The sequence below is a fragment of the Excalfactoria chinensis genome, chromosome 3, assembly GCF_039878825.1.
Source record: "Excalfactoria chinensis isolate bCotChi1 chromosome 3, bCotChi1.hap2, whole genome shotgun sequence".
Taxonomy (NCBI): domain Eukaryota; kingdom Metazoa; phylum Chordata; class Aves; order Galliformes; family Phasianidae; genus Excalfactoria; species Excalfactoria chinensis.
Genome location: NC_092827.1, coordinates 89,084,841 through 89,105,866, shown reverse-complemented (window position 1 = coordinate 89,105,866; position 21,026 = coordinate 89,084,841). Strand labels below are relative to the sequence as shown.

The 21,026-nt window shown below is 43.9% G+C and overlaps 1 protein-coding gene and 2 long non-coding RNA genes across 3 annotated transcripts; 1 reads left to right on the top strand and 2 right to left on the bottom strand.

The window, feature by feature from the left end:
• Positions 1-2,495: 2,495 nt before the first annotated feature.
• On the bottom strand, positions 2,496-8,794 carry SRP9 (signal recognition particle 9). Its single transcript, XM_072332155.1, has 3 exons — positions 8,464-8,794; positions 5,423-5,491; positions 2,496-3,594 (listed from the first exon to the last, which is right to left on the bottom strand). The coding sequence occupies exons 1-3, from the start codon at positions 8,533-8,535 to the stop codon at positions 3,475-3,477; spliced, it is 261 nt and encodes an 86-aa protein (XP_072188256.1). The 5' UTR covers positions 8,536-8,794; the 3' UTR covers positions 2,496-3,474.
• LOC140249898 (uncharacterized) lies at positions 7,228-17,572 on the top strand. The gene is made up of 3 exons (XR_011903095.1): positions 7,228-7,303; positions 15,620-15,714; positions 17,293-17,572. It is a non-coding gene; the product is annotated as an uncharacterized lncRNA (long non-coding RNA).
• Positions 17,573-19,952: 2,380 nt separating this feature from the next.
• On the bottom strand, positions 19,953-20,732 carry LOC140249592 (uncharacterized). The gene is made up of 3 exons (XR_011903038.1): positions 20,684-20,732; positions 20,150-20,238; positions 19,953-20,051 (listed from the first exon to the last, which is right to left on the bottom strand). It is a non-coding gene; the product is annotated as an uncharacterized lncRNA (long non-coding RNA).
• Between the last annotated feature and the right edge of the window lie 294 nt (positions 20,733-21,026).

Below are 21,026 nucleotides of genomic sequence, written 5' to 3'. Positions count from 1 at the left end.
TGGCAACATTCTCCTATCAAACAAACACACCACTCCTGTGGATTAAAAAGGCCAGATCTGCCTACAGCCCGTGGTAATTCCTCCCAGTGAGAAGATGGGGAGGCTTATCTGGAAGTCAGTCAGACTTTGCTGTGAAAGTAACAACAGATGAAAGGCATTTTTATGCCATCTCCACAAAGATGATTTAACTTTTGCCTGTATTTAAATCCTTTGCAAGGCCTGTGCAAAAGATAATGCGCTTGTTTGCTTATGAAGATTTTTATCTCGAGTCGTGCAGCATCTACCTTCAAAGTGGTATCGAGTTCTGGGAATAGATACCTCCCGTCTTGGAAATGAAATCACTATTAGCTTAAGCAAAAACGAGGTGTGCGTCATGGACTGGATTTAAAAACAAGTTAGTGGCCATCAGTCTGAGTGGATCTTCACAAGAAGGCTTCCTGGATATGCCTGACAAAAGCAACTTGGTTTCAGTCAGTGACACTTAGAAGTTCTCTCTGAAGCAGGAGGGCTAACACACTTTCCAGGTGATGTAATCCCATAAAATCAACCCACGGTAACAGCAACCACCAAAGCCTCGCTGACCAAGGCTGGCCGAAAGCAAGGCTCCTCCACCTTTATTACAGGGAATGTTGCGCAGCACCCACTGGTTTTTTTCCCCTTGCACTGCAGGAAGGAACTTATGGAGATAAAATACAATTATGTTGACAAGTTAAAACATTGTGAAAGGCTTGGCTTCGCTTCAGCTCCCCATTTGCACGGACTTGGGCACTAAAAGCACCTAATTTTCCAGAGTAAGTCTGATGCTCTTGAAAGCATTAGCTCAAGACTTTGATGAAAACAAAAGCTTCTTTCATAAGCATCTCTAAAGCCACGACTTGTAACCAGTTCTCACTTCGACAGATAATTAAAGGATCTTCCTGTAATCCACAATATGCTTACATATCCAGAGGCTTAGAATTAGAAACCCTAAAGGAAATAGAGGACCCTTCTTCTTGTTTCTAATGCAATAGCCTTAGTGTGATTTTTATTGCAATTGCATGGTACCATCTTCATTTTCCTGCAAGTGTACGAAGAACAAGCATAATGACACCCTTAAGAATGCAACATTAGTACTTCCTTGTGGGTTTACAACGTTAATTTCTGGACTTAGAAAACTAGGAACTGACTTTCCTGCCTCTTTTTCTGGACAACCACAATTTAGTACGTGTATGGGAACTGTTATCACAGCCTGAACCTCTGATTGACCACCTGAGGCAAGCAGTGAGTCAGCTGCAGGAGCACAGGTGAAGGCAATTCAGCTGTGCTACCAGAACAGGTGGAGCCTGGCTGCACCTCTCCCAGATCCCATTTAAGGGCTGAGTGCCGCTGAGGCAGGATCTCTTTCTCTGGAGATCCTCCTGCATGGAGTTTGCTGCAAACCTTCAACATTGGTGAGCATTTCCCACTTATCATAATCTTTCTATCACAATAATCTCTTGCATGAAACATCTGTTTACCTATTGGCTGTATAATTGTATAACTGCACGGTACTGCACTGTAATCCCTTCCTCTGCTAGTCACTACTACTAGCCTTTAAAACCCCTTCACATCTCCAGTTCAATCCTCTCAGCCCCTTGGTGCACAATGTTCACCTGCAGCCTTCTCTCTTTACCTCTGTCCTCTGTGCACAAGTGAATGCCATTAAGTCTTTCTATCCCTCTGCTCACAGAAGACACCTACATGCTAAACCCATTCATACAATGGTCCAAAATCACACTGAGATAGCAGCAGCCTTTGCACCTGCAAGTTAGCAGCGTAAAGCTTCACTTGTGTGACTTCTATACAGCAGCCACACACAGTGCCCAGCAGTAGTCTAGATTAAAAATGGCTTAATTGCTTAACATTGCTATATTGCAATTATTAAGACAATAATTTGGAGCACTGAGGAGAATTCTCACATCGCAGCATCTTATTACAGCTTAATTAGGAACAAAATCTAACCTTCTCTCTGCATTTATCTGCATTTCAAAAGCCAATCCACAGCCATTACATGTAGGTCACTCCTACAGAGCAGCCACCGGCAATCTGGCACCCGGGCACTCTCCAACTGTATGCAGCATTGCACATCAGCTGGTTGGGTGCCGCTGCAGCAGCTGAGCCCATGCTTTGTGTTAAAGACTCCTCAGCAAGTGTGAGAATTCTGTTGCCTCTAAGTAGACTGTTTAAATAATGTAACAACAGGTACCTACTGCCATATTTAAATGCTAGGACAGAAAAGTCTTTCTATTGCTCTGGCTCGTTTTCATGGCTTGATTTTTAAGCCAAAACAGTATCTGGGCATACCGCACACCAGTAGCAGATTTACTTAAAAAACAAAATGTGGTTTTAAGGATGCATGGACCAGCATCGATTTCAGCTGCAGGGTCGTCAAGCATAAAAGTATTCACAAAAGGCAGTTTTTATCGCCCTACCAGAGGTAACTGTGTGGAAAAAAGTCAGAGTCTAGTGGGCATGGGTCTGTTTTTGACAGTGGTATTTATTAAGCTGGTTTTCATCCATCTATTCAGTTGGCTGACATCCATGTGCCTCGCAAACATTTGAAAACGCACAGTTCACAAGTAGCTCAAATGATGACTGGAGTGTTTGGTTGCATTCTTCTATTAATGTAACAGGCAAGAGCTTCTAGAATTAGTCCTGCTGATAGACTTCAACTCTGCCTGAGGCAAGGATGGGAGAGGTTCCCCCTTTCTAGTATGCAATAGTTCAAGTACTGAAAAAATGTTCTGGCTTTTTTCATCAATATTTGCCTAACCAGAAAAGAAACTCTGCTTGAGTATTGCTAACTGCATGCAGCAAGTGTTACTTTAACATTGCAAACGGAGAAGCTTAGTTACTTACCCAATATAACGGTTCTACAAATGCATCACCAGTGTAACAGATGTGACCAAAATCAATACTAAAAGCTAAAACATGGCTGGGTGCAGAGTTAATAGACATTGGCAACTGTAACATCGCAGTTCACAAAGCAGCCATTCTTCTAAACCCCGCTGCATTATTTTATTTATCTAAATATTTATTGGATCCATTAATCACGCTACAGTATTACGTTAAATCTTCTCACTCTGAGAATACACCAGCATAACATACAAACGCAACAAAGCTTATATGAAATTTTATTACAGCTTTCCAGAAATATGCTTGTGGCTCACCAAGTTCACACCCAAGTACTGCAGATGCGTAAAGATTTGTTGTCTTAGCATACTTAGTGTGTAAGAATAGTTTCTTGATCAATTCCCAAAAATAAATAGAAGCTTTCAATTGAAAGCATTAATTTTTCTAGCTTTCCAAAGTGGAGTCTGGAGAGGAAGATGCTCTAGATTTTACAACAGTCCATTTTGGTACATAGAAGCATCTCCTGTCCCACTGTTTGTTCAAATCCAAGAGATGTGTTCTTCCAGTGCAATAGGACCGGAGCGCTCCTTTATTTCCAGCAGCTCAGTCTGTTTCCATGGCAGCACTGCGGGACTCCTTAGCCACCATCAGTCGCATCAGCTGACTGTGGAATTTCTCAATCTTCTTTACGTCTTGTGCCTGGTCTGTTCTATACAGCAAGCACTGCAAGAGAAAGTTGCTTCGTGTCAGATTCCACTTGCACTGGTTTTACCCCACTTAGAGCTGCAACAAATTTGTGCTTGAACCAATGAAACAAGTACTTCAATGACCGTCTGTGGTATGTTGTTACCACGTGGCAGCAGCAGAACACATTTACCTTCTTTTAAAATGGCTACTGGAATTTCTTTCAAAGGTTCTTGCCTTCTGTTTTGAAAACAGTGAAGCTCAGTGTTTATTCTGTTACCTCCTCTCTCAATGAAGGCACTAAAACTTGGGCTTTAAAGCTGTCTTTAAGGGCACACTTGGTTTAATTTTATCTAGGAAAAGCAAGCTTTTGCTATCCTGTTCTCTATATTCTGAAAGTGTACTCTGCTTTTAACAGTCCTTATAAGCACTGCCAGTGACATCAAATCAGTATTTCCCATTGAATAGAATCCTCTCCCCTAAGCAAAATCCATATTTAAGATAGTTCTAATTAGGACAATAATATCTAATTAAGATAAAGGGGAGTTCCTTCATGTGAAGAGCCCGTAAAGGGAACAAGAGCAATATGTCAGTGACTAATCAGAAAATGGCTGCTTAGCTTTCACTGCATGAGTAATTTCTTATACCTGCACAGCATCAGCGTGACTGCTCAGACCTAACAATTACAAACAGCAATGCTCCATCCTACAGCGCTCTGAATGCGGCTGCTTTTGCCAGCAATTAAATCCTATTTTAATTCAGAGACAAACAATAGAGAAAAGCTTATTTTTTCCTTCAGCTATATTAGTTGTGCACTTAGCAGCAAGGAAACCCCTTATTTCCTCCCTTTACAAAACAATCAGTTTAACAGCCTTCCACAACTGGCAGCAGGTAAGAAGGGCTACAAATAAAAACAGCTGAAGTCACAGATACCAATTATGGAAAACTTCAACTGAACTGCCTTTTACTTCCCTGTTACCAGTATCCCATGCTCAGCATCTCACCCAAACCAAGCCCTGTCACACCACCAAGGACTGCCATCACTGGAGCTTTGCATCTTGCCCAGGTGTTGGAAATACCAGTGCCAGACTATTCCCAGGAAGGAGAAATGAGATTTTTCCAGCTCTCAGCGTAAGGAATGCACACATTACAGTTGCTACTCGGGCTGCACAACAACTTGGCTGCAATGTTTTTACCAGCAGAACTTGTTGCTGGCGTGTACTTCCGCATGTAGATAACTTCTGTCTCTACCGCTGCCCTCTTCTAACCCCTTGGAAGTTTTCTAAGCATCCTTCCAGGCTATTCAGAACAAGAGTAGTAAGTAAATGCAGTTCAAGTGCTTTTGAATGCATAACGAATGGTTGCGGTACCATAATATTTCAGAAGGATCTCCGTGCTGCAAATGAATGGCACATATCACTGTGATAACACTCCAGTGTCTCCTCATGACAAAGCAGCAGCTTACCCTACAGATTAAACCTGTCACCACTTTGAGCAAAGCGAAGGGACCACACTGAGCAGTAAATGTCTGTCTGAAGATGCTCCTCAAACACTTCAGCAGGGAGTACCAATGCAGTTCCATGAGGATGGATTTTTGCAGTACTGGGGTATCTTTGTTTTTGTAGAATCCTAAAATACCTATGGGGAGACCTATATAGAACGCTGAAGCGTTTGTTACAGCTTCTTGTGAACTATGCAGAGCTGAACTACAGATGTCAGTTTTGGTCACAGAAGGAAGCCAGGGAAATCTGAGCAAAACAAGGTGTTAGGAAACAGTCAGGTACTCAAGGCAATGGCTGAGAGCTCATACTTGCAAAAAGCAAATACTGAAAGTCCAGTAAGCCCTGAGAGAATGGTCTGTACTTACAGCTACATCATCCGTTACTTTGATACAGAGGTTCCCATCGCAGTGTCGATATTTGAGAACAACTCGCACCTGAAACAACAAGCATTTTAAGAATTAGTATCTAAACTACTTGCTATAGAACATATCTGAGGGAGGAGTGCCCAAGTTCAGACTGCCTTCTATTAGAATTCTGCACTGCTTCAGTTTCACTGCCTCTCAGTGAGCCCCAGTTCCGCTGTCTGTTAATCCTACAGACAAGATGGTTTGGAAGTTAAATCAGCACAGTTCTGTGCTTAACATGCTAAATCAGTACTACAGTAGCATCAGGAGTGTTACGAACCGCATTAGATACAGCAGTGACGTGCAGGGACTTCAGTGACAGGTAAATAGATGACAAGAGTCCTGTCAATGTAAGACACTCCCATACCATATATCACACTCAAGGAAAACTAAATGGAAGCTTGTTTGTAGACAAGAAATACTTAGGAAAATAGTTCTGTGTGAAGACTTGAAAAGGCTTGGCTGAGTGGGATAAACTCAGCATTACTTCTTATATAGTATCTAATTACATATTAGGCAAGTATTATGTAAATGTTCTACTTCCAGTCACTGCAGTTAATTCAGTAACTACCTGAAAGCCTTACAGGCAGACTTGAATCATTCTAATGCTTTCACAAGTGGAGGGGGGAGACATAACAAAACACTTTTTGAGTAATTTAAACAACAACAAACAAAGCCAGAAGACTGCAGAGGGCTCTTTCAAATTGCTTTCAAGACTCACCAAGGCTAGGTTTGAAGTCAGGAAGTAAGCATCCCACTTCTTGCTCCTACCACAGTAACCTGCCCTGAGATTCAACCTATCCACAGCCCTCCTGTGTTCTCCAGTCACTAAAGTTCTCAAAACCACTGTGATAAAAATCAACTCTCTCAGCAACTGACTGAGCTCTGAATGCTTCCTGCTGAATGCAGAACTGATCAAGGGGACTTCTATTGTTTCTGATCTCAGCTGGCATTAGTATCTATAAACAAAGCGACCTGTGCTTTTGAGAACATTCTGAACTAAGAACCCACGCTATAAACAGGTCTCTGTTGACCTATGCTATGGTCAACAATCACCATGACTACAAAATACGCTTTGAGATTCCATCTCTGTGAGAGATCTCCTCACAGACTTATCTTTCTTGTTCAAGGAAGCCTTCTGACCACAACACTTGCCTAACTGCACCTCTCAGCCAGGCAGGCCCAGAAACACAACAGAGGCTGTTACAGACATGGACTAGGTAACTTGCTCCCACTAAGACAAAACCACTCGCCATCCAGCCTCATCAGCTCCCCAAAACACAGACCTGTCTCTCACAACTCTAAGTTTTTTGTTAAGTGCAGTTACATACAAAAGCCCCTTAGGCAAGTTAAAGTAGAGTATTCCAACTGTGACTCTGGAGCCTACATAAATTCTTTTGTAAATAACCAGGTTCGTGGCCATGGCTGAGTGTGAAAGAAGAGAGTGCCTCTGAGGTCCCTTATGAAAAGAGGGGAAACAGCTCCTGGCTGCAGCAACAACCTTTCTAAACTCTTAATTTAATTGGATATTGCAAAGTATAATATAACAAATTATTCTGTTTAGTTTCTTGTCAGTACATATGTATAGGAAACTGCTGATCACAGCCTGAACCTCTGATTAACCATCAGAGGCAAGCGATGGGGCAGCTGTGGGAGCACAGGTGAAGGTAATTCAGCCATGCTCCCACAAGGGGTGGAGCCTGGCTGCACCTCTCCTAGATCTCATTTAAGAGCTGACCACCACTAAGGCAGGATCTCTTTCTGGAGATTGCTCCTGTGTGGAGTTTTGCAGCAAGCCTTGGCATCGGCAAGCATCTATCCTTACCATGAGCCTCAACATTGGTGAGCGTTTGTTATTTATCTTCTTTTCTACGTAACTTCTGGTTATCTGTCAACTTACAATTGTACAATTACAACTGTACAGCATAGGAAGCGATTGCATGAGAAGTGGTTATTAATGTTAATAGCAGGTATGCATCCAGGTCTGGCCCCCAGCACAAGAAAGAAGTGAGACTTGTGTTCTGCCTAGAGAAGGCTCTGGGAGGGAGACCTTGTCATGGCCCTTCAATACTTAAAGGGAGCTTATAATCAGAATGGAAATCAACATTTTATGTAGGTAGATAAAACCTAACAAGGGAGGACAGTTTTAAGCTAGAAGAGAGGAGATTTAGGTTAGATGTCAGGGAGAAGTTTTTCACTGAGAGGATGGTGTAGTACTTGTACAGCTGCCCAGAGAAGCTGAGGATGCTGCATTCCTGGAAGAGCTTGAGACAAGGTTGGATGGGGCAGCCCTGGTCACGGCTGGGGGTTGAGACTGACTGGGCTTTAAGGTCCCTTTCAATTAATCTTATTCCATAATTACTCTCTCAGAAACAAAGCCCTCCCATTGTGAAGTGATGCTGTGGGTATCAATGTGACATGGGAGCTAGTCAATGCTTTCTTTTGGCAGGTTGGTCTGGAACTCCAGTAGTCCCTACCAGCAACTCTGTGATTCCTTTAATTCAAGCAGATATGGTCTCGTATGCTGTAAGCCAGCTCTCGGTATACTTTCATTTCAGAGAACTCCTTTAATCCCAGTTCCAGGATGCACACCTGCTGTGCAGAGGTACCCACAGGCACACCGCAGGTCAGCATGCACACGAGTTCTCTGCAATCAGGTCCTTGCAGTCCCTACGTGTCACGGGTAACGCGGTTCCCTATACAGGTTACACGGGAACTTGGTTCTACTCGGAGAATGACGATGATGTGTCAGCAAGGAGTTCCCTTGTTATCGCTCCATTTTTAGCCCTGAAGGCCACCAGGATTAAACCCAGGGAAATCCTCTCCTCCGCCTCACGCAGAGGGGGCACAGGGGGCACTTAGGGCCGGCCTTCCCTCACCGAGCGGCTGAGGGACACGGCGGCGAGAGCCCCAGATGTGACACGTTACTCGAGGCCTTCTCCAAGAGCCGGAGGCCTGTCCCACCCGCCAGGCCTACTCAGCCTGGCGCTGCCGCCACCCACCTTCATGGGATCGGCGAGGTAGAGCTTCTCCGCGGCGCGAGTGAACTCCTCCCAGGTCTGGTAGTGCGGCATGGCGCGGCCGGCACAACTCGCTGCCCGCCCGTACGCTCCGGTCCGCTCCTCCCGGCGCCGGCAAGATGGCGCCGTAGGCGGGCACCGCCTCACCGCGAAAGGACGCCTCCCATTGGCCGGCGGGAAGCGGCTGCCCAATCACGGAACGAGTGACTCAGGCGTTGTGGCCCGGCCGGGATGGCGCAGGCAGCACAGCGACCCCGCCAGGAGCGGCGGGCTGCGGAGAGAAAGGCTCGAGCTGGCGGCGGCTCCGCGTCCTCCTGGGTACCCAGGTTCGAGTCCCGCGGCAGCCCGACGCTGTGCGCCCTGTGGAGGACGTTCTCTCGCCGGCTAACGGGATCCGGCCTTGAGGGGCTGCCTGTGGCCCAGTCACTGGTACCCATGGAGGAGTGTTGTCTTCCAGATCAACAGCTCTTATCAAAGGCGATAGATACATTGGCAAAGTGTGAACCAGCAGTCCCAAACACAGAACCTAACCTGGAGGGAACTCTACCACCTCACATCTGGGGCAGCCATTTAGAACTGCAAGGTAGGAATTGCTTTTGGTAGTTTTATAGACAAGAAGGACTGTAAGTATGTGAGAGTGAATGGTGTGGGAAGTGCAAACCCTGCAACACAGCCCAGTGCTCCACAGAACCGTGGTGCACCCAGTTTGGGACCTGGTTTTCAAATCAGACGTGGCTATTTTCTTTCTAAAGGAAGAATCCCAGGTTTGTGTTGCCTAATCGGGAGCAACTTGAGGTTGGTTTTTAGAGGAATTCCATCTTAGTGCGAATGTTCAAGATCCTCTGTACGTTCTCCAACACAAGAGTTGGCTTAAGAGCTTGTCAGTGCTCAGTTATTAGCCTTGTTGTTCGTAATGTCTTCAGTTAAGCCAACGTAACAGAGAATGGTTAGGAAAAACACCACCTTGTTTTGGTGTTGTGTCCCTCTGTTGGTTGTATACAACGTGATGTGCAGCTCTACACGGCGTGTTCTTGGCTCCAGGTTTTAAGGATTTCCTGCTCTCTGCCACCGCCACCTATGGCCCCACTCTTGTGCTGCCACAGCTGTTTGTGCCTCCAAGCTGGGGTTCAAACCAATGACCTCAAGTGGATTAAAAGCAACAACGTTTTTAGTAACACATTTTTAAATTGAGATTGGTTCATTTTTCCAGTTGGCTCTGTGACCGTATGGGCTGCTGTGCTGACATAGCTGTTGAAAATGCACCTTTTTTGGTGGCAAAACAGGATGTGGGAATTCCTACTGTTTTTGCTGGCTTGGCACCAAAACCAGGGGGTTGTACGTGAAAACCTCTGGGAGAGAAGTTGTTTGCTGAAATCTCAACAATTAAAAAGATAGGCTATTTCTGGAGCTCGGTGAATGTCTGAAACCAAGAGCCGTCGTGCTGCTTGGCCATGGTCTCGTGTTGCCTGAAGAACAGAACATTTTCTTGACACGTTGGAGAAGTAACCCAGACCGTTGCAGTCATTCATCTGTGAGCTGTATTTTATGTGCGTCCAAAACTGTATTTTTCGAGTAAGTTCTGGTGAATGCAGTAATAGTAGGAATCTTTCAATGGGCTTTTTGTTTGGTGAAATAAAAAGAGCGGTTGTTTATCACTGTGTGAAATATTTGATATTTAGCCAATAATAATTTAGCAGTTAGAAAGAATTCTGCTAAAACACACATACTTATCTTGCTTACTTTTCTTGAGCTCTGGCTTTCTTTCGTGCAAGAAATCATTCCAGCGGTCTAGTGGCTATTCTGTCACTAAGTGAAATTTGGAATGCTACAAAACCTCACTGACCCTTTCCTCAGTCTCCTTTTATATCCTTGCAATATTCCCTAGGCCACCTTAGATAATGTCTTTTTAGCTTGGATTTAAGGCCATAAAGAACTATGAAGCAATAAGTACTTGCGTGATGAAGATTTTTCGCGTGGTTTTCCCTCATCCAACGTGTATTTACATGATGAATGATCTCTCTTTGATCGTGCTTCTACATGTATTGCCACTGCAAGTCCTGCTCTGTGTAGTTATGTTCAGGCACCTGGATTTCACATGGAAATGTAGTTCTGTTGGTTTTTTATTTTTTTATGTAGTGTCTTCCTTTGTATAAAGGAAAAAAAAAAAAAGGTTGAAAGAAAACAGTAGGAAAAAGACCCTCTTAAAATATCATCCACTGAGATCTTGAGTTTAGAAAGATCATGGGAACTGTAGCTGCTCAGCATCAGAGTTTGATATTTTGTTCCTGTTCATTCATCGATGCCTTTATTTAGTCTAAAGCAGGTGCCATATTACTATTTGCAAGTGTATTTTTCAGGTAAGTGTTTTGACTTGATTAAAAAAGTTCTCTATTGCCACAGCATACCGTTGGCGGTTCCTTTCAGCTGAAAGTAGCTTAACACAGTGTGTTATCATGATGAATGATGGTTGTGATGGAAAACAATAAGGGCAAACTGATCTCAGGTGGGTTGGTTTTTTTGTTTTCCTTTTTCTTTCTTTCTTTTTTCATATCTGTAACAGTTTAATTAAGAACAGAAGTTGGTGCTGAGCTGATGATGCTGTTCTTGGAACAAGAGGAACATAAAGTCAGTGGAGTTATACAGGTCTAAAAAAGTTTTAATAAAGAGTTAGTTACGAGGCAGTTATTACTGCCAGGAATGCTGAATGCTTTAAGGAGATATAGTCAGATCTTTCAAAATATCTTCCCTTGGTGTAATTGAAAGAAAAGCATGGACATGGTGATCACACATTCTGTTCTTGTGTGTGTATGTTCTAAAACAGCTTGGGATTTGTACTGATGCAAATTTTATGTCGGCTCATTTATGTGCATAAGGATGCAGGTAGATCTTGAGGACAGCAGCCTTTGACACCTCATTGGTTTCCAAGCCTCAGTACCCATGAGAACTGAGTCTGTAGTCAGAAGCAGTTGATGCTCTTGGATGGGTTTTAACATGTCAAACTGAGCTACAGTTTTCTTTTCATTCTGCAGCTCCTGAAGGAGCCCAAAACACACTGCTGCTTTCTATGGGTTTTGTGTTTTAAACAGCTTGGTTAATGCTTTTGCCAGGCTGAACAGCATATGATTAATTACATCAATGCTAATTTCCTACCTTTCTTGTACATAAGCATTTTATCAAGTGATTCAGACTTGTCTTAACAGTGTAATTAAACATTGGTGTAACTGAGCAAAAGTATGGCTTATGGCAATGAAGGCTGTATGGGGATGACAGGATTCTGGGCTGTTGTTCATGAATCTGTGCCTGTCCCAGCCAAGTCACAGTAAGTGTTGCCATCCTGGCCTTAATAGGAACTGCTGTTTCATTTTTGTATGCTGTTCTGATGCAGTTGTTGTGAAGTTCTTTGTTTCTGATAGCTAGACGTATATATTCCTTCCTGTTAAGTGGTCAGTTTAGTCCCCTCAGCGTAACAGTGCATTTAAATTAGTGTCTTGTTATGCAAGAGACATATGTTGGAGAGCAGACTGGATCTTGTCATAACGTTGACTGTTGAGATTTGAGAGTGAAATAGCAGTCCTCGTGATGGCCTGCAGGGTAAAGAGGAGCACATCTGGTAGACAGCTCATGGACCAGTACGTCAAACAGGAAGCAGACAAGCACTCAGCACTAGCTGCTCAGATTTTGTGTCATCATTGCACGAAGCTTCTGTGCGTGCTTAGGACTGGGTTAGATCATCAGTTTGTGCAGACTGGAGGTGCACTGATGTCTTACATTAATCTTTAAATAGAGTCATTTTCTACTTGATAGACGTGTCTTGAGTCTGTTTTACCTGTGATGTTGATGCTGCCATGGCTGATAGGATTGATTAGTACAACAATGGACAGGTGATATTAGATGCTTATGGAGGTACCTTCCGAAGTCATCTGGACTGGAATAACTGCATAGGTGGTGAAAGCACTGTAGGTACTTCTGATTACATTGTTTTCTAAGACCATGCTACGTCTCAGTCCATAAGATGTTTTTACACCATAAGACTGTATTAGCATCCTCGTGAGTTATCTGTGTTAGTAAAAGGGGTTGGTAGGCCCAGCCACCTGTCACTGTCTTTTCCCAGGAATTAATGCCCTCTCCCGATCTGTTTACAGAGATGCTTGTGTGAGAGCCCCTTAACCCACTTCAATCAAACTGGGTTAGCAAAAACCTCCCACTTAATCCATTTAAGCTAAGGCTGGCTCAGGTTGACCAAAAGTAGGTTAGGGGGTGCCCACACGAGCCTCTGCAGGCAGAGCTGAAGAGGTGGTGATTTCCACAGGATGAAATAGGATGAGCTGAGCCAGGGAAGTGGATCTGAATCAGCAGCTTCTTCCATCCCTTCAGCTGCAGCGGAAGAGGATGGAGCGGGGCCTGCTCCACACACAGGGCTGTGCTGGGCCACTCGGCTGGCAGCACGACATCTGAAGCTGCAGTAGCACAGCTGTTATCCCATACACCCATTCTCATCATCACAACAGTAAAAAAAACCAACAAAACAAAATCAAAACACTTTGTGAAGACCAGCTGTTGCCTACAGCGCTGAGCAAAGCCTCTGCAAGCTCTTTCACTTCCACCGAGTGCTGGTTCTTGGTCAAGAGTTGGTGCAGGTGGAGCTTGCAACTGAGTTTGACAAAGTGTCAAAGTGGATGCTCAGTATTGGCATTGCCAGTTCCTAAAGCAACCACAGGCACACACATTGCTCCTCTGATGCCTACAGTATGGCAGCTTTCTATAAAATATATCTGATACAGGGCTTGTGTAGCTGTCAGGCTTGCAGGCCCACATAGAGCATATGCAAAAGCTGGGATCTGTGCTGAAAGTGCTTCTGTACTTCCAACATATGGTGTTGCTGTTACGATCCCTGTCAAGGAAATAGCAGGCGTTTACCTGGCCCATCGACTGGCTTTAGTCTGCAGAGAAATTTTAACTTCAAATCTGTAAGTTTAGCATTTTCACAGCATTTGGAGCATGTTAAAAATAGGAGAATGTTGTATAAATGATACGTCAGGGCTGTGACTTTGTACCAAAGGGCCAATTCCTAGCAAGATCTGAAATGGGTCCTCACAACTGCGTTCTTGCTGAAGTATTTTCTTCTCTACATCAGCAACTTTTCGTGATCTCTTTGTTGTTGTTATTAATACTGTTATTACACAAATCAAATAAGTCAAAATTCAAGTGATGTACTTCAGGAATGAATTAGAAAGTGTCTGTTTCTTTCGTGAGGTAGAATTTTAGGGAGTGTGCAGATACTAGAAATGTGTATGAAAGGATTGAGAGTGAATGAGGAAATTGCTGCTGCTCTCCTCATTTTAGGATGTGGAGGAAGATGAGAGGCCTGCAGGAAATGCACAACCTGGTGCTGACACTCCCTCGCCATCTCCCAGCCTTTTCCCTCCTGCTGGATGGGAGGGACAGGAGCTGGGAATGGTAGCTGTGTGTTTTCTGAAGAATCTCTATACCAGATCTCTGTTTATCAGGGTTCAGCCAGTCTGTGTCCCCCCCTTATGTGGCACAAAGAGCTGAGGCAAGGCACTGCATCTGCTCCTATGTAGTTCAAATCCTTTATTTATTTATTTTTACCACAGGGCTGTTTTTATTCTTCTTTTAAGGCAGTTAAAGAGTAAATCTCAGTGCCCTAAAGCAAACTCCTCTTCTATACAGTTTACTCTTGTTGACTTAAAAACAAGAATCATGAGGAAGATTTGCCAGCGTAGCATTTGCCATGCAAAATTTACATGCAGCTGCTTTGAACTAAATTCCCGGCAGAAGTGAAAGGATTTTGAGGCTTCCAGATCTTAGCAGGCTGCTGCTTTTTGCAGGCAGAAATCTGTATGATAGATACTTCTCTAGAGATCCCTCCCTGCCAGCTAGGACTGTACTATCCTGCTCCGATCCCACTGAGACATATTATCGGCTTACAGGAGGGATGCTTCTGGACCAAGAAAGTTAATTAGCTTTGCTTGGGAACCTTTTCTACTGAAGCAACTGATTATTTTCTTGAGGGGAGGAAAACTCTTATCTTTAGAGCTGAAAACAGCAAAAACATGCTAGTTTGTGCAAATCTTGATGCCCGTTTCCCTTCTGTGGAGCAGATCTCTTCTCACATGCAGGGCAAATTTTCCAGCAGTTCTGCAGTAGTTGTAGATTGAATCACAAATCTAGTCTTACAGACTGAGGATAGGCTGAGGAGTGTTTGAAGGCCGTTCTCAAATCAGGTGTTGATATTTTGAAGTAAGATAGTCCTACCCTGCCTGAATCCACCCTCACAGTAGCTGAGAATCAACGCTGATAGCGGTTTTTTTGGTAACGAAACCATGATCTAATCCAGGATCAGTGGTAAACAGGTGGTTAGCTGTTTAGGCATGCAAGGTAGCTAAGGCAATCAAGGTAATTTAGTCCACTGACTTCTCCAGCGCTGGCCCAGCGGTTCAGTAGCAATGCTAACTTCAGTGTGTGGAAGCTCTTCTCCTTAGGAGCAAGTTCAATTAAGTGCCCCATAAATCTTATTATGTATTCCATTCATTCCACAGAGAAGTATCATGAGGGTTAATTATTTCTCTGCTCTGACTCAGACAGTGATTTTGTGCCAGAGGATTCTGGCAGTAAGTATAATCCTAGTGATACCCTCTGTGAGGAAACCATTGTTAACGATGTTGGTGAGGAAGCGCTAATGGAAGCTGAACCAGAGCCTGATATAGAAATCAAGAGACCTAAGGCAAACAAAGGGAAGAGGTTGGAAACCTTGCTGTTTGCTGCCTTCCGTAGCAGATCTTGTGAAAAATAACTCCTTGTCTCCTTCCCCCTTCCCTCCCCACCCAAACGCAGACTGCAGAATGCCTCTCCTGAGGCTGAGCTGTGCTGGAGGGGGGGGATGTGCTGCACAATTCTCTTAGGAAGCTGTGCAGCAAGGAGCAGGTTTCACGCAGAGTAAGTATCTCTTCAGCAAAGCTGGGCTGCCAGGTGGGGGCTGAGTCCCCTGTCCTGCCCATGTGCTGGAGTGAGGCCAGTCAGCACCGTGAATTATAAATACAGTAGCCATGTTACTAGTGCTGTGGAGCTAGAGGTTTCATGAATAAAGCGTATGTTCAACTCTGTTCTTCTCTATTAGCATTTTACAAACACATGCTGAGAGACCAGCGATGTCTGCCTGCTGCATAGCTGTGCCACGAGGGGCAAAAGGGCTCTCAGTGTGAGTAAGCAGAGGTAGGTACAGCCTAGCCTGTAAAATTTCCATTGTCCCAAAGAGATTATTTTCCTCTCTGACCCTCCTGTGGTTTCCAAGGCCCAGTTTAAATGCATACAATGACATAGTGTAGAGAGATATTTTCCATACATGGCATTGGTTGTTCAGCAGGAATCATTCATTGCTTTAAGGCAGTACTGGAAGGGGTTCTCTTCCATGCTCTAAAAGAGAAATGGGCAGGATTATCTTGGGTCACATCCTTCTTCTATTAGTCAAATGGTAAAACCAGACATCTGAGTTGTTTCAGTCTGTGACCTTACCCTGTGCTTCCGGACAGATCTCATAGCTTCTCTGTGGTCTCTAGTTTATATGCAGGATTTTTCAGTCCCTCTGGTGATCTGCATTCCTTCTTGATCTTTTCCTAGTATCTTGGGCCCATGGGAGATCACAGCCATGACTGCATAGCTAACCACTTCTCTAATTCACTGCCTTTCTCTGGACCCCCACCTTAAAGGTATTTGTGGCCTTCTCCAATGTTTCCTGATGCTATTCAGCATAATCAATATCCTTTCAACTTGCATTCCTCTTGGGTGCTTCCAGAAACAGAACAGTAGTCTCTAATGTTTCTGGGCACTGTGGCCCTTTATAACAACCAGCAGTTTACACATTTGTCATTCAACTCACAATCTGCTTTGCTGTTTCTGGCATCATACGGTTGCTCTCTCATTCTCTAACATGCTTAACCTTCTTTAGGCTCAGCAGCTGCTCTCAGAAGGTTCCTAATGCTGGGGAGCTTTTCAGATTCTCCCTCATGCACTCCAGCAATGAATGTCATTAGCTCAGGTTTTTCTTTTTCCCCTGTTTCATGATACAATGCATTTTTTCCTCAGCATGTTTCTAAGTACTGCTGCATTTTCCTTTAACACTCCGCGATCTCCTGCAGAGTGTGTTGCTCCCCATTAAATATGGACACTCTGTGACTTTCTTATTTCAAACACCCTTGTAAGCTACACCCTGCAGTTGTAGCCTGCCTTCAGCAGCCTGCATTCAGCAACACTCCCTTGTTACTGAATTCCCCAGACAGCTGACTGCCTTCTGTCCCCAGTAGTTCTCAGCCTTCTCTGATTTTTATCATCATCCTGAGACCCCGTGCTTGTGTTTTGTAACACTGTGAGGCTTTCTCAGACAGCTCTGTCATGGTAACATCTCCTCTGGTTTGCTGTATCACCACAAGACCCTTCTCGACATACATCCCTCGTTCACCATCCCTGTTATCCCACAGTACCACACAGCCTTTGCCTACATCCTCAGCAACTTCCATGGTTCTCTGATGTCCCCTGGCTGCTAGCTGGCTCTGTTTGATTTTCCCCCAGCTGAACCACAAGTCTCTCAAGGTCTCCCTCTCTATATCATCTACGATCTTTACAGGGACCTCTGGCTCACTAATGGTTATTTCCATGCTTATTTAAATTTTGACGTTTTCACTCACCTGGAAACGTTAACAACCATGCAGATAAGAAGGATTCCCTTGTAAGGCAGCAGATCAAGCATTTGCTTTGTTTTTTCAGCACGTTTTTCTTTTCTTTTTTTTTTTAAAGGAAGTACCTGGCTGTCTCAGGGAGTTCTGAGAACAGGACGTTGTTACAGCATTTCCAAGAACGTGCATCGTCAGCCTGGGTCTCTTCCATAAGTGACTAAGCAAGGTGCCTTAGGCGCTGTATCACAGTGAGCTTACTCAGAGTGAGGACCCTGTAAAGAGTAAGACTGGCAGAACTGCTGAAAATTTGACCCATGATCTCAGTGCCTTTGCTTCTCTTTAATAAGATGGCTATAAATGTCTGATGTAAATTGAGTAATATTTTTACAATACTTGCAATATTTGGATGATGGGTACTATAGAACTTCAGACTTTTGCTGTTCTTCTGTTAGACATCTCTATCCATAATAATCAATAAAAGCATCCCAAGTTGGCCCCAATAAGGCAATTCTTGCAAAACCTGTTTGATGCTCAAAGATTTCAAACAAAGTAAGAAACAAAAGAAACATTTTGAACCTTACGGAGCTGTGGAATTGGCTTCACTCTGTTATTACCCCTCTTGGAAATATTTGAGCCTGAAATAATACTAATTGCATTTCTTATTAGCCATTCATGCAGTAGCGTCATCATCACCAGACTCATCTCTCCCGGTGTAATGTAAGCTAACAGCATCCGCTCTACATGGGCGTCATTACAAAGTGAATTTTTCTTCATGAACATTTGAACTCTCCATCACGTTCCTGCACTTTGACTCTTTCCTCTCCCCCAGTGCTTTGATTCCAGTAAGAATCCTAAAATGAGTTTGTCCTTGTAGTTTGTCGTGTGCAAACATGCACACTCCTTCCTGGTTTCCGCTTATAAAGCTTACAAAAAAATGAATCCATGTGACATAAACCTTGCAGTGGTGCGTTATGGTTTTATTTAGTTCCTTAGTCAACCCTGCTTTTAGTTATTCCCAGTATTGAGTACCCTGTTTAACTATGTGAGGGCACGTGCTTGTTTGCTTACTTTATTCCTTTTGCTGTTTAAGTTCTAAAGCAGTCAACAGTACTTTAAATATGGATTTATTACTGTTTGTGTACCAGTGAACTGCAAGGGAGGAGAATGTTACTGAGAACAGCGGGGTCATTTTCTTTTTGCACGAAAGCTCTGTTTAGCAGAAGGGGAAGAAACCGAACCTGGCGCCAGCTATTTCTGCACTCGCCAAGTCCTGTCATCAAAACTGCACAGGAACTGTGCTACCTTAATTCTGCAGTAGGGTAAAATCAGCTTAAGATTGCAGATGGATGCTTCCACTGACCTCTGGTCCAGCCCTTTCCTTTCACCCCTCCCCTCAGCCCCTTCTGAGACAAGGGCAGAAGCCGTCCCAGCCAGGTGGATGCCAGCAGGTGAGGTCTGTGATGGTCACTCTGTGACCGTCCTGCAGAAGTCTGACCCACATTCAGTCACAGCATAGCTGGATTTTTTGTAATGTGAAAGCTGGGCTGGACCTGGGAGGTTTTAAAACCTGGGAGGTTTTAAAAAAGAAAAAAGCAACAAATGCTGAGTATAGTTTGTGTCACTCTTGCATCAGGTGGATGTTTGTTTTTCCATTTTTTTCCTGGTAGGAATTTCTTTGGAGTGAAGGATTTCCTTGTGAATGCTGAGGGGCACAGCTGGCTTCTTTCCAGGTACAGGTTGTCATTGTAGCATGGAGGCCGGAGAATAACCGTAGAATAACTTAGGATCAAGTAGACCTCCAGGGAGGTCCAACCTCTACTCCAACCAGCTCCAATGATAGAAGACTGCTCTTTGGTAATCCATCTAAGATAGATAGCCCACAGAGAAAAAAATAAAGCCCTTGAGTTTACATTAGAAAAACATTTCTTAAACTTCTCGTGAGCATAAACCTCTGCTGAATCATTTGTCTTCCCAAGAATTTCCTGAGCAAAGCACTTCTTCCTGAGCAGTGAACCGCCTCTGACTGACAGCAACAGCTCAGACTGCTCCAAGGTGAGGGAGCTGGAATTGATTGTAATGTGCTCGCTTGCAGTGCGAATCTGTTTCTTGCTTTGGCAGAACTGCACAGTGAGCAGCTGGATGATCTTGCATAAGTGCTTATGGCCAGTGCTCATGGCCACAGCCTGGAGGAAATGGGCATCACCTAGTAAGCAGATTTTTTGCTCTCTTCTTTCTATACTTCACATTCTTTCTGTGATTGACCTCAGTTTATGGTTTATATTTAAGAAAGAAAAATGTTTTTTTTCCTCTGCCTTAAATTTGACTATATGAATCCTTTTGCATTGGAAAGTGCATTCTGAGCTGCATATGGTTAAGCACAGGACTGAAGGAGGGTGTGAGCAAGCAGGTTGAGCCATGACTTACTGCATAATTAAGTGTTTTATTTGTCTTGCTTCATAATTTGCCTCGTGGTTGAAATAGCAGCGTTACCTCTAGCAGTGTTCGTACTGCCTTCAGCCTCTCTATTGATACTGCTAACAATAAGTGAGCCATCTATTTTTGTGAGCATCTTGTGACAACCGGCTCAAGTGACACAAGGCACCAAACGCATCTAGGCAAGGCTCAGAATAATAATGTGGAGCGAGAAGTCTCCACGTTCAAATAGCAACTGCAGGTTAATCTGGACTGAGTGTTTGTCCTTCAGCTTCTAGTCTGTATGACAGCTATTCACTTAAAATAGCATTTCAGTGGGGAAAAAAAAGGAAAAGGAAGATGTTCCTCATGACAGTGCTCTCAGCCAACCTTTGGAAGGCGATGGTTTACCCTTTAATATGGAGTGTGCAGCCTCTCTGAAGTAGCCATCTCATCTGTCCTTGGTACCTGTAATGTTATGAAGCAGTTTGGTGAAGAAAGTACAGAATAACTTCTCTGAATGCAGCTGAAGTGGAGAAGCGTTAAGGAGAGCTGGGTATAATTACCTGAGTTGGAGCTCAGCCTGCACAGTGCTGATCCAAGGAACAAGAAAGTCCTGACTCTGCACAAGGGATTCAGGCAGATTTGAAAGGAACTGCAATAATACAGGTGGGATTTGAGTATCTGGGAAGGTGCTGGAGAGAGTGAATGAACCCCAGCTATGCCCTCTTGGGAGCATGACAGGAAACAAAACAGCAAGATAAAGAACAGAGGAGTATAATAGCAGTGTACGTGGCACAGACTGCCTCATACGCAGTCAGCGCTACCTGATAAAGCTGTAAGAATCTAAAAGAACTGAATTCTTGGAGTTCATTCGACCCTCTAGCCAAACCAAATGACACGAGCACAGAGGAAAACAAGACAAGCTATCTCTCTTGTGTCCTTAAATAGCAATGAATAAGAACTGAGTCAGAGCTGAAAATTATGGTCCATCTTTCAGGTAACACCAGGTTAATTAGCTGTCATAAAAGGAGAGCTTGTGCAGGAGGAAGGATTTCTGCCTGCTGGGACGCTCCCTGACTGAGGAGGCCTGCTCTTACCTGGAAGGGTATTACCTTTACCTCCGCAGTCCTTAAAGAGCGATTATTCTACCACTTGGCCACAAACTCTAGCCAGCACCAGCAGAGCTTTTCATTTCTCCTTCATTCAAACAAAGCCTTCACAAATCAGAAAGCTGATACAAGCAACAGAAGGATGATAAGGGGTTTGCTGCCAGCTGCATTTCATTTTGAGGTCCTCCCATGCTTTTCTTTGTACTTGCTGGGAGCTAAACGTGTACTCAGGTGGCTGCCATTGATCTGATTGTCCAGAAAGCTTTTCGGTGCTTCTGAACTTTCTCTTTTAGGAATTCTAAATGGTTTATAAGTTTTGTCAAAAAACAAA